The sequence below is a fragment of the Sminthopsis crassicaudata genome, chromosome 2, assembly GCF_048593235.1.
Source record: "Sminthopsis crassicaudata isolate SCR6 chromosome 2, ASM4859323v1, whole genome shotgun sequence".
NCBI classification, from domain to species: domain Eukaryota; kingdom Metazoa; phylum Chordata; class Mammalia; order Dasyuromorphia; family Dasyuridae; genus Sminthopsis; species Sminthopsis crassicaudata.
In genome coordinates, this window is record NC_133618.1 from 578302993 (window position 1) to 578315496 (window position 12504).

Below are 12504 nucleotides of genomic sequence, written 5' to 3' on the forward strand. Positions count from 1 at the left end.
ACACCAGAGAATGTTCTGTGTGGTTTCCAAACCACTAGGGGAATCCAGGGAACAGGTCAGTGAATAAATGAACTCGGCATAAGCTTTTTTTCTTCTCTTTTTTTAAAGCCCACTGGAATGGTCTAAACTGCTCTGCAATCTCTTGTTCATTTAAAAGATCTCATTTTCTAATCATGTGCTTTGAGACATTTAATACTATTTCAATTATGCAGAGGAAATAATGTAATTCCTTTATTTGAAAAATGATACTGAACCTCAGAGATCAGTTAAACCTACTACTGGAATGGGGATTCTTTTTTAGACTGTGCTGTTCCCTCTCTTTAAACAGCTGTAGCTGTACACAGATGGTCAGAAAGCAGCAAATGAGTGTTTTCAGGACAGAACTCAGCTCCCGCAGCTCCTGTGTTTCCATTCATCTAGATTTTATTTCTTCTTAGCATTGACGTTTTTGCAGACCCAGTTCATGCCGTCCTTTGAGGGAAACATGTACAGAGAAAGGCAATTTGTTAGTTGAGAGAGGCATGGAATGCCCAAAAGCAGTGCTGTCAGAAAGCCAAGTCTTTTGTGCCCTCCCCTCCCTGACCACCAGCCCAGAGGCATCTGTCCATGAGCATGGCAAGTCTCCCTCTTCCCTTTCATAGGGGTCTTTTGGGTTTCCCTGGCCTCAGTATGGCTGGGAACTAAGTCTCCCCGGGGATGGAGGAGGAGGGAAGGCTGGCAGCAAGTGATAGTGACCTCTTCTGGTCAAGCAGGGAGGGGCCCACAGGAACAGAGAAGAGAGAATGAGCTCCTTCTTTAGGAACTGAATGAGGGTACCCATTGTATGAACTTTGAGATGGGTCTTTGGGAACTCCCTCTGAAAAAATAAACACATCTGCCTAGATACATATCCCATGGAGGCACTATTAGGAAAGAATTCCAGTAATTTTTTAGCTTTTTTTTTTTTTTTAAAGATGACCTTTGCTATGGCCATTAGATGCAATAAGTCCCTTCTCTGATGCCTCGGTGTGTTTAGTGTGACAGAGTACACTTGGGGTAAATTAAATTTCTTTCGGAGAAAACAAACCAACTTCAGTATGTGTGGCTAGACAAGACACTGGTACATTGTACATTTCTTTCTTTTCGTGGTGCAGTACGGATCTGTTTAAAAGAAATTGGCCAGATTATCATAGCTCTAAGCACTACCAGACAGAAAAAACGGTGGAGGAAGGTTCACTTACTTAAAGGTACAGCAACCTTGAGAGTGTCCTTTTCAAGAAGACAGCAGAGTAAGATAAGTATAAATTGTTATGCTGAAAGCCAACTACAAATTCAGCACCGAAGCAGAGACCCAGCTCACCCCTCACAGCCTGCTACAAACCTTTTCAACTACTCTAGGAATGACATTAGACTTCTTTTTCTTCTTTTTTGGTCTTTCCAGCCTTCAAAAGGATGCTGAACATTCTCAGCAGCAAAGAGTAAAATCAGACTAGGTTCCTATCTTGACTCCTCCCTTCATCTGCAGTACATACTATCTAAAGCCCTAATCACATTTGCACACATTGGGGCATATATGACAGCAGAGTTCTGCATTCATTGTGACTGTAGGTCTATTTGCTGAACCAGAACAGCTGAGACAGCTTAAAGTAATAAATATCAGCTGACACCCTGGGCCTTTCAGAACACTAATCCCATAAACAATACATCACTGCAAAACAACAAGCAGCCATCCTATCTCCCCACTAATCTGGCCATAACCTGAATTTACAGTGATTAGAACTATGCTCACTGCCTTTAAAGAACTCCAGAGGAGAACCAGATCATTGGAGAATAGTCCTGATGACTACAGTCAAGACAGATTTTTGATGGGCTTTTGCCATGGCTGGAAGCCCAGCAGCAGCATCCAGGGAGCAGGGGAAATAATGACAAAGTTCAAGGCAGGAGAGAAGTGAACTTAATGTATTTTCAACATACAGCTGGTCAGCTTAACGTACTTTGAAAGGTGAATGATGGTTTTAAGGCTATTTTCTGAAAGTAATTAATTTAAAGAGCATATATACTTTTAGTATCTAACTGGTTTCCAAGGGAAAAAAAAAAAAAAGATTACCTGCCAGGAGACAAAAGGGAGGATTTTCAAATCAAAGCACAATAAGATAACCATCTTTTCTTTAATGGTACTACTCAATAACTTACATTAAACTTTTCATCTTTAAACTCCAGTGCAAACAATGAGAAAAACGGGCACCTCAGTACCAGTCTCCACCATGGGTTTTTTTTTTTTTTTTTTCTCTTTTAAACCAAAATGTCTCCCTGTTGAGATGAAGGATGGTCATCCCAAACACCACATTTTGGGTTTCTGGTTAGGTAAATTATTACTGGGAGGTTTTTTTTATTGTACTATATGTGATTATGCAGAAACTGAACTAATAATGTCAGCAAGGAGCTGGTGAAATGTTTATTCAGCTGCAAGAAACCCAAAGGGAGGGTACAGGCACTACAGGTCATACATGTAAGAGAGAGAGAGAGACAAGGAAGATACCAAAGAGCAGAGCTGAGGTGGCCATGCTCCTTTTAAAGTGTCTTCAGTGCCACTGGAAGCACAATCCTGTCCCTTACTATCCCTGTGCTACTGGGTTAGCAAAGATGGAAGGAAGCCTGGGTTCTGATGCTTATTTGCAGCATAAAAGCCAAGAAATCACCAGCATCCACATCATCTTCTATATTCCTCATTCAGGTGGGTGGTAAAAGAGCTCTTTTGTTCCCAAAGCCCCCTGAGGACCATTGCTGTTCCTACTTACTGAACAACAATTTTAAAGAGAAACTTGAAAAGATGGAGTGCATTGGTGCAAAGTGAAATAAGCAGAACTAGGAGTAGAGAGACACTGGAAGACCTGAAAGGAGTCACTTTGTAATTACTCAGGGTACCAACTTTGTTAGTATTACCATTAGTTAGGGACATTAATGGTGGATTCCAACCAGGACCAAAAAGTGGATAAGAACTTTAGGAGTGCATGGTACCATGCTACAATTATGGAAATGGTTATTTTTTTCCTTTTCTCTTCCTTTATCTTTCAGTACTGAACAGAGAATCTCTGCTTTTAAATATGGATGGTTTTTCTGTTTTCCAGTGTGTGGGTGCCAGGGTGTTCCCCTAGGTTCAGGGCAGGGCCTAGCCACTAATCACCAAACCTCCTACTTGCCAAGCATCCATATATTTGCCAAGTATCCATATATCTACATGTTTACATAGGTATACATTTACCATACAAACTGCCAGTACAAAAGTCAAGGAAATATGAGAAAAGCTCGCATGAGATGGAGTCCACTTCCTGCTCAATATTTTTCTGAACTATTTGGGGAGCAAATATGTTAAGCCTGAATTAATTTAGATTAGCCTTTAATGAATAAGTGAAATTAATAAATGTTAAGGGTTTACTATTTGCAAGGCACATGTTGTATGGCCTTACTTTTGAAATAGATATAGTCTAAAGTATAACCAATATTAAATTACTTGCTGTCTTAGGGAGGGAGAAAATAATTTGGAATACAAAATCTTACAAAAATGTATGTTGAAAACTATTTCTACATGTAATTGAAAAAAATATTATTAAAAGAAAAAAAAAGCAAGGATAATAATCATTGATAGCAAAGTTAAAGCTAAAGTGGATTTAATCAAAAGAGAGAAATAGGGAAACTACATTATATGTCAGCCATATTAATCAATATTATTTTAGACTCTTTAAAATAACTAAATAATAACATTGGAATATTGCTATAGCATAGGAAGTTGGTAGATTTTGAAGAAATATGGAAAGACCTATATAAAGGATGATGTTCTCCACCTTTAGAAAAAAAGGATAAACAAGCATAATATGGCCTTAAGATGTCTATGAATATAAATATATATGATTACAGATATTTACGTATATGTATGTGTATATGTGTGTATACACACACACACATATATATACACATATACATAAAGAAATAGATATAGTACAAATGAGCTAGGGAGGATTTCAGAGGAGATAATTGTATATGTTTAACATATATTGGATTACTTGCAATTCTTCTATACACATTTCCATAATTATCATGACTAGCAAATTTTTATAATGGTATATGATCTATACTTTAAAATCAACTTTGCAGATAAGCACAAATTATTCATTAGCTTAGAATTTTTCTTTTTCTTTGGATGATTCTTTACTTTTCCATGCATCAGCTAACATTTTAATTTTTCTTCATTTACATTAAAAAAACAATTTTAGCGTTCATTTTTTAAAATTCTGAGTTGTAAATTTTTTCGATTACATGAAACAAAAAGGTTTTGCATAAACAAAACCAATAGAAATAAAATTAGAAGAGAAGTAGGTAAATGGGGGGAAATCTTTGTAGCAGGTTTCTCCATTACAGGTCTCATTCCTAAGATATTTTTATAAATTCAAAGCAATGCCCAATATAAGAGCCATTTCCCAACTGATAAATGGTTAAAGGATATGAATAACTTTCAAAGGAAGAAACGTAGGCAATCAATAATCACATGAAAAATACTTTAAATCACTAATAGAGAAATGCAAATTAAAACAACTTCTGAGATTCTACCTTATACCCATTGGATCAGAAAAGCTAACTGAAAAGGGGAAATAAGTGCTAGACGAGTTGTGGGAAAACAGGTACATTAATGGACTATTGGTACAATTTTGAACTAGTTTATCCATTCTGGAAAGCAATTTCAAACTATGTCTCAAAAGCTATTAACTGCCCATTATCTTTTGATTCAGTAATAGTTGCCAGTAGGTCTGTATGCCCCAAAGAGATCAAAGAAAGAGAAAAGAAGGTATATGTACAAAAAATATAGCAGTTCTTTTTATAGTGACAAAGGAATAGAAATGGGGGTTGCCCATCAATTGTGAATAGTTGAACAAGTTATGGTATATGAATATTATTTAAAATAATAATTTTATTTTTAAAAATACATGTAAAGACATTTTTCAACATTCAATCTTTCAAAACCTTGTGTTTCAAATTTTTCTCCCTTCCTGTCCCTCTTCCCTGCCCCTCACCCCAGTCAGAAAGTAATCCAATATAGGTTAAACATATGCAATTCTCTTAAGCATATTTTCTCCATTTGTCATGCTGCTTGAGAAAAATCAAATCAAAAGAGAAAAAAACAAGCAAAGAAACAATAACAACAACAACAACAAAGGTAGAAATACAGTGTTTTGATTCACATTCAGTCTCTATAGTTCTCTCTCTGGATGCAGATGACTCTTTTGATCACAAGTCTATTGGAATTGCCTTGAATCACCTCACTGTTGAAAAGAGGCAAATCCATCGAAGTTGATCATCATGCTTTTCTGAAATCAGCCTGTTCATCATTTTATATAAAAGAATAATATTCCATTACATTCATTACATTCATATACCATAACTTATTCAACCATTCCCCAACCCATAGGCATCCCATGCCACTACAAAAGTTTTTGTACATGTGGGTTCTTTTATGATGATGTCTCTGGGATATAGACCCCGAAGAGACACTGCTGGATCAAAGGGCATTGCATAGTTTTATACCATAATTCCAAATTGCTCTCCAGAATGGTTAGATCAGTTCACAATTCCACCAACAAGTATTTTGCTCTAAACCCTCTAACATTTTAAATTATCTATTCCTATCATCTTAGCCAATCTGAGAGGTATGAAGTGGTATCTCAGAATTGTCTTAATTTGCAGATGAAATACTATTATGCTGGTGGTAAGAAATGATAAAGGGTCATGAAGATTCAGGCATGACTGAAAAGATTGAGCAACAATAGTTTTAGAGAAACCTGAAAAGATGGAGTGCAATGATGTAAAGTGAAATAAGAAGAACTAGGAGATTAATTTATATAATTACAACAGTATTGTAAAAACAGCTCTGAAAGACTTAAAGACTATACTCAGCACAATGACCAATCACAATCCCAAGGAACTCACGATGAAATATACTACTTACCTCCTGATAAAAGGATAATAGCCTCAGATTACAGATTAAAACTTTTTTGGGGGAGAGATAAAGGCCATAGGGGGAACAGTTGTGAACTATTTGAGAATTTGCTTTGTTTGATTTTATATGTTTGTAAAAAGGGATTTTGTTTTTCTTTTTCAAATGGGGGAAGGTAGAAAGTAAAAGGTAAAGAATTTGGACTTGAAAATAAAATAAAATTGAAATAGAAAAAAAGAAATAGTTACAATGCATTAGTTTATGATTCAAGTCTATTAAAACCATTATTTGCAGTGGGGTGAGGTGAATTTGAGTTCCCTCCAAAAGTTGGAAAATAGTTCCATGGCAGTACCTAGCATTTATGCCTTAATTTAAAACAGGTTTAACTAATTTTCTTCTAGTTTGCCTTCCCTCTCCCAAATGACAACGAATCTCCCTGTTCCCTACTCTTTCTAAAGTTAAATGGATTTTCTTCATTTCAACAAAACAGACTAGAAAGAGATGCCACATTAAGCCTCTACATAGCTCTCAAGCTTTGAGTTCAAAGGAGAGAAAGAACTGAATTATACCAAATCACCACACTAATCCCTGGAAGAGAAGGGCCTTAGAGAACACAAATATGTGTGGCTGTGATCTAACAGTGGCTTTCCATCTTATTTTGAGCATCTTAGAGGAGTCTCTGACTATCCTACTCTTTTAATGTGTGTTCTCAGAATATCATTTTCCCATTGTTGGCAGATGTATCAAAAACCACAGGTGGGTAGGACTGTTTTTTAGTCATGATGATAGCCTTGTCACATCAACAAGCATTTTAAAAGAAGAGGGAGCCCCTTTGTCTATAGAAATGTGACTTTTCTCTCATAGCATCATCAGAATCCTTGGGTTAAGAAGCAGCTTCAGGCAACATTGATATTATACTGGAGGGGGCAGCTAGGTGGCGCAGTGAATAGAGCAGCCCTGAATTCAGGAGGACCCGAGTTCAAATATGATCTCAGACACTTAATACTTCCTAGTTGTGTGAACCTGGGCAAGTCACTTAACCCCAGCCTCAGGGGGAAAAAAAAAAAAAAAAAGATATTAAACTGGGGTGTCCTTGATGATACTTTTCAAAAACAGTCACTATGTGTTCCATTCCACCTCCTTCCCCACCCAAAAACTTAAAACTGCCTTGAATCATCAATCAGTGTGCTGGAGGCTAATAAGAAATAATGTTCAAACTTTCAATAAGGAATTCAAGTTTTATTTTAATACTGGTTTATGCAATTTGGCAGACCAACATCTCACATTGTATACCAAGATAAGGTCAAAATGGATATATAATCTCAATATAAAAGGTGATATGATAAGTAAATTAGGGAACATGGAATAATTTACCTGTCACATCTCTGGCTAAAGGAAGAATTCTTGACCAAACAAGAGAGTGTTATGATATGTAAAATGGATAATTTTGGTTACATTAAATTTAAAAGTTTTTGTACAAACAAAACTAGCACAGCCAAATTCGAAGAAAAAGCAGGAAATGGTGGGGAGAGAGAGGGATTGACAACTAGTTTCTCTGATCAAGCTCTCATTTCACAAATATAGAGAGAACTGAGCCAGATTTACATGAATACAAGTTATTCCCCATTTGATAAATGAACAGGCAGTTTTCAGAAGAAGAAATCAAAACCTCTATTGATTAGAAAATTGAAAACTAAAACAATTCTGAGGTATTACTTCACACTTATCAGATTGGCTAATATGACAGAAAAGAAAAATGTCAAATGTTGGATGAAATATGGGAAAATTGGGACAATAATGTACTGCTGGTGAAGTTGTGAACTGATCCAACCATTCTGGAAAGGAATTTGGAATTATGCCCCAAAGAGCTATCAAACTGCACATACCCTTTAATCCAGCAACAGCACTATTAGGTTTGTCTCCTAAGGAGACTTAAAAGAAAAAAAAAAGGGATAAAGGACCTATTTGTACAAAAAATATAGGGGCAGATAAGTGGAGCAGTGGATAGAGCATCAGCCGTGAAGTCAGGAAGCTCTGATTCGTATCTGGCCTCAAAAACTTAGTACTAGCTGTGTGATCCTGGGCAGGTCACTTAACTCCAATTACTTCAGAAAAAAAAAAAATTATAGCAGCTCTTTTTGTGCTGGCAAAGGATTGGAAATTGAGCGGCTGCCCATCAATTGGGGAATAGCTGAACAAGTTGTAGTGGAACACTATTGTACTATAAGAAATGCTGAGAAGGATGCTTTCAGAAAGACCTGGGAAGACTTACATGAATTGATATAAAGTGAATTGAGCAGAACCAGGAGACCACTTCATAGAGTATAGCAATATCATATATAATCAACTGTGAATGATTTATCTCTTCTCAGTAATAAAATCTTTTGTAACATGGCTAATATGGAAATATATTTTGCATTATTGCACATAAGTAATCTATAGCAAACTGTCTTCTTAAGGAATGGAGAGAATTTACAATTCAAAATTTTTAAAAATAATGCTAAAAATTTTTTTTTGAATGTAAATAAAGAAAAATAAAAATGTAACATTTACATTTTATTTAACATTTTTATTACCTGATGCTTGGAAAAGTAAAGATTCACTCAAAGAAGAAGAAAAACTATAAGCTAGTGAATAATTTGTGCTTATTTGCAAAGCTGATTTTAAATTATGGATTGTATATCATTAGAAAGATTTGCTAGTTATGATAATTGTGGAAATATGTATAGAAGAATTGCACATGTTTAACATATACTGGATTACTTGCTGTCTGGGGGGGGTAAAGGAGAGGAAAAAAATTTGGAATACAAGGTTTTGCAAGGGTGAATGTTGAAAATTATCTATGCATATGTTTTGAAAATTAAAAGCTTTAATAAAAAAAGAAAAAAAAGATTTGCTAGTGATCCTTCCTAATATCAAAGTGTCCATGTGATAATATCAGTAAAATAGATATCTACACAGGCTCTGGTCATAAGATTTAGCAAAGAGAGAATCTTTTTTAGAAAATTTGATTTTGGTAAAGTAATCATGGACTACCATATGCTTAAATTCAAAGTTATTTGGAATTTGGGTGGGGTGTCTAAATGTGAATGAAAGTGATATGGGCCAATGTTATCAGATACTGCTTTCTAATGGCCACAGATTAGGCTAAAACTTTCAGTCTCTAAGAAGAGAGACAAAGATGAACAGTAAGGGACATTTTAATTCAAAATTCAAGTCTAATTTGTAGAAAGAGAAAACTTGACAAAAAAGCTGGTTTTACTACATTTCTGGCTGTCTTTAATCTGGTTCATTTGTTCCTTATTTTCTAAACATCTAAAGAAGAGCAACAGAAAAAAAAAAAAGTTCCTATGCTAAATGTCATAAATTGGAAAATGCCTCAATAGCAGTTAGCTTAGGCACCGTTATAAAGGAGCTGAGAAGTAGTTCCAGATTCAGTGTCTACAGATATAGTTTCTTCTCTTTTAACCCTCACTTATTTGACATAACTGAATCTCCTGTTACTTCTCTTCTGGACCACTGTCAATGAGTTCCAGGACTAATCTTCTCTCCCTACTTCCTGTCCCTTTTACCTCCTTTTTGCTCTTGACAATTTCCCATAAAAACTTGCCTTTATTCTATGATGGCTCTAGATCACAGTCACCATAAATCAGGAAAAGCAAAAGCACTTCAGATGTAAATCAAAGTCTCAATTGAAGCCCCCAAAGTCAACGTTATCATCTAGAAAGGATGTTGATGAACGATACACCTTATTTCCTTTTTCTGGAAGCACTAAATATATTCTCTTTGATAATATTGGGAGCAAGGCCCAGAATTCTATCTCATCATCCTGCCCTTTTAAATTCCAAAATACACCATTCACTTTTTAAAATTCTTTTTCAACTAATTATATGATCCACCCAATTCCAATTAAGTCCAATGGCGAGTGTGCTCAGAATCCAACACATAAGTTTTCTTCCCACTCCAGTGTGGCCATAATTTGTCAGAATTAGAGAGTGTTATAACACAAAAGATACCAAGGATACAATTAGAGAAATACTGTTTTCAAAGCTGTATAACAGATAGATATTGCAGGTTACCATTTTTCTGGTTTTCACATAGGCCTTTGGGGTCATGAGTGTGGTGCTTGGCAACGTTACCTGACCCACTTATTGTCTGGTCTTTGTGGCTGTTATTAGGCAACCAATATCAAAGGTTAGCTTTCAGGGGAAGAAAAACAGGATGCTTTTACACAATAACAGTCTCAAAGTGTATCCAACTAATACAATTTACTAAACTTTATAGTTATTTTCTTAGTAAAGTGTTTTACTTTTAAACACAATAACCTTCAGGCTTGATGAACAAAAAGCATTAAAGGCCCACAATTTTAATGAGCAAAGCCAGAAGGGAATTAAATGACTTAAGTGATTTGATAAAGTGGAAAACGAGAAAATGACTGAATGGGCAAAAAGTTTGGTTCAGGGGTATTACCTGGGGGGAAGGGTCATGGTGACCTAGTATGACACAATGAATATGCTTTTCACAGAAAATTGTCAATGACCTTTCTTCAGTCCCAAAAGATTAACGTTAAGGGACAATATTCATCAGATTCCCTTCTTAATTAACATTTTTATTAAATAACCCATTTCAAATAATGGTTAAATTCTCTAAATTTATACCATTCTATTAACCATAATCTAATCTCATTAACCTTGAAATCCCAGTCTTAACTACCCAATTCTATCCACCATGGTACTATCTACTAAACTAATTAAGTGACCTTCAAACTATTCCTTCTCCATAGAAAGTCATTATTTTTCTTGTTCATGGTTCTTTCTTGGGTCTCTTGTGCTGTCTCTTCCTGTGACCTTGGTTCCTGAAGGTCCTGTTCTGAGAAGTTTACTCTTACCAAAGCAGCACCATTCAGATATTTCTTATTCTCGTGTTCCATTTAAATTTATCTTTCCACTCATCTGGATACTCAGCTACCTATAATTTATAATAAATATGCTGTGCACCAAAAAGCAGTGAATTTCTCCATCATGATTTCAAAGTCAAGGGAAGAGAGCATGCTCTATAATTTACCCCTCGTCAACAGTGGAAAGGAAATAAAAGTGGTAAAGATGAATGAGACAGTGATTCAGAGGACTCTAAAGCTACACATTTCGAGTGTTATTCTTCAGAGTTCTTCTTCTAGAAATTCTCCTTTTCTTTTCTTAGATTCTAATGACAGGCATAAGGAACAAGAACCTAACAGTTCAACTCCCTCCCCCCAATCCTAATTTTCCAAATGAAAAGAGATTACAACTATATTATTTACCATTTGCTTCTAAAATCTATTTCTGTAACTCCACCCTTTTGTTTTTCAAACTCCAGAACCCAGTAAACTAGTATTGTGAACTATTCTATCAGAAAAGAATCCCTGCAGAGACTGAGGCTCATCACAACTGGTATAATAGAAGGAACTCTAGCTGAGAGCCAGGAGACACCAAGGTTTTAGTCTCGAATCTATTGTCACCTGTGTGAGTTGGGTAAATCCCTTGACTTCAGTTTCTTCCTTTATAAAATGAGAAGATTAAACAAAATCATCACCAATGTTTTTTTCAGGTCTAAAAACACGATAATTTTAAATGTAGGAAAAAATGCCATCTTCCATGCTTGGTTCACACTAAAGAATATGGATAACTGCTGTCTACCTTAGTTTTTTTTTTTTTTTTTTTTTTTTAAAGCAAACCATGGGTTGTTAAACCAAATTATCACATTCTCACTTCCTTATCCACTGTCTAGAGTGAACTATAATCACCGAAATAGCTCAGAAGATGTGCTGAAAAAATTATGGAAAATTAAGGTGCAGATTTTCAGAAAGTAATGGAGGCCCAAAGAGTTCCAGAGTAAGTAGTGAAGGAGGCCTAAATATTCTGTGGCTAGAATTAGTGCTGTCCCCTGCTGGTAGAGTAGGAGAGAACAGCTTTGTCATGGTAAAGGAGGTCAGCATTCAGGAGTGATTAACTTGTCTTTATTGATTGTTGTGGTCACTTGCCTCATGCAGAGTGAGTTTCCTCTCAAACTTAGAAACTCAACAGAAGTACAGCTGTGGTTAGATGCTGCCTGTATATCACAGCAAAAAGGCAAGTAACAAACCATAAGGAAGAATAGAGACAATTCTAGGAAGTGACTATTTTGCTTGTGATAAAGTCGTCCAGGCAATTTAAAGACAAATCAATGTTAAATATATTAGGTGAAAAGGAAGAATATCAGAAAGGAAATGGAAAGAGGCTGCAGAACATTGATCAGGTACAGAATCTTAGCCTCTTATCCCAACATGTTGAGTTCAAATGCTCAAACACTGTTGTCTAAGGACTTCTATAGTACTGGCATATACCAGGTAAGCAGTAACTATAGAGCTGTTAAGCAGATTAAATGTTGAAAAGGGGAGGATGTCTTAGATCCTCAGGGTTTTAAGATAAAGTTATACCTTAGAGACACTCAGTGTAAATAGTTGTAAATGACTGACTGACTCTAATGATATCTTGTGGAGAGTATCAGGACCTGGAACAATT

General features: G+C 35.7%; 1 protein-coding gene across 2 annotated transcripts in view; it reads right to left on the bottom strand.

The window, feature by feature from the left end:
• Positions 1-207: 207 nt before the first annotated feature.
• The window catches only part of ARL3 (ARF like GTPase 3), a 30761-nt gene continuing 18464 nt past the window's right edge, over positions 208-12504 (bottom strand). For both annotated transcript variants that reach the window (XM_074295472.1, XM_074295471.1), the window contains exon 6: positions 208-471. In XM_074295472.1, coding sequence (XP_074151573.1) covers positions 424-471 — 48 coding nt within the window. In that variant the 3' untranslated portion in view covers positions 208-423. The remainder of the gene's footprint in view (positions 472-12504) is intronic.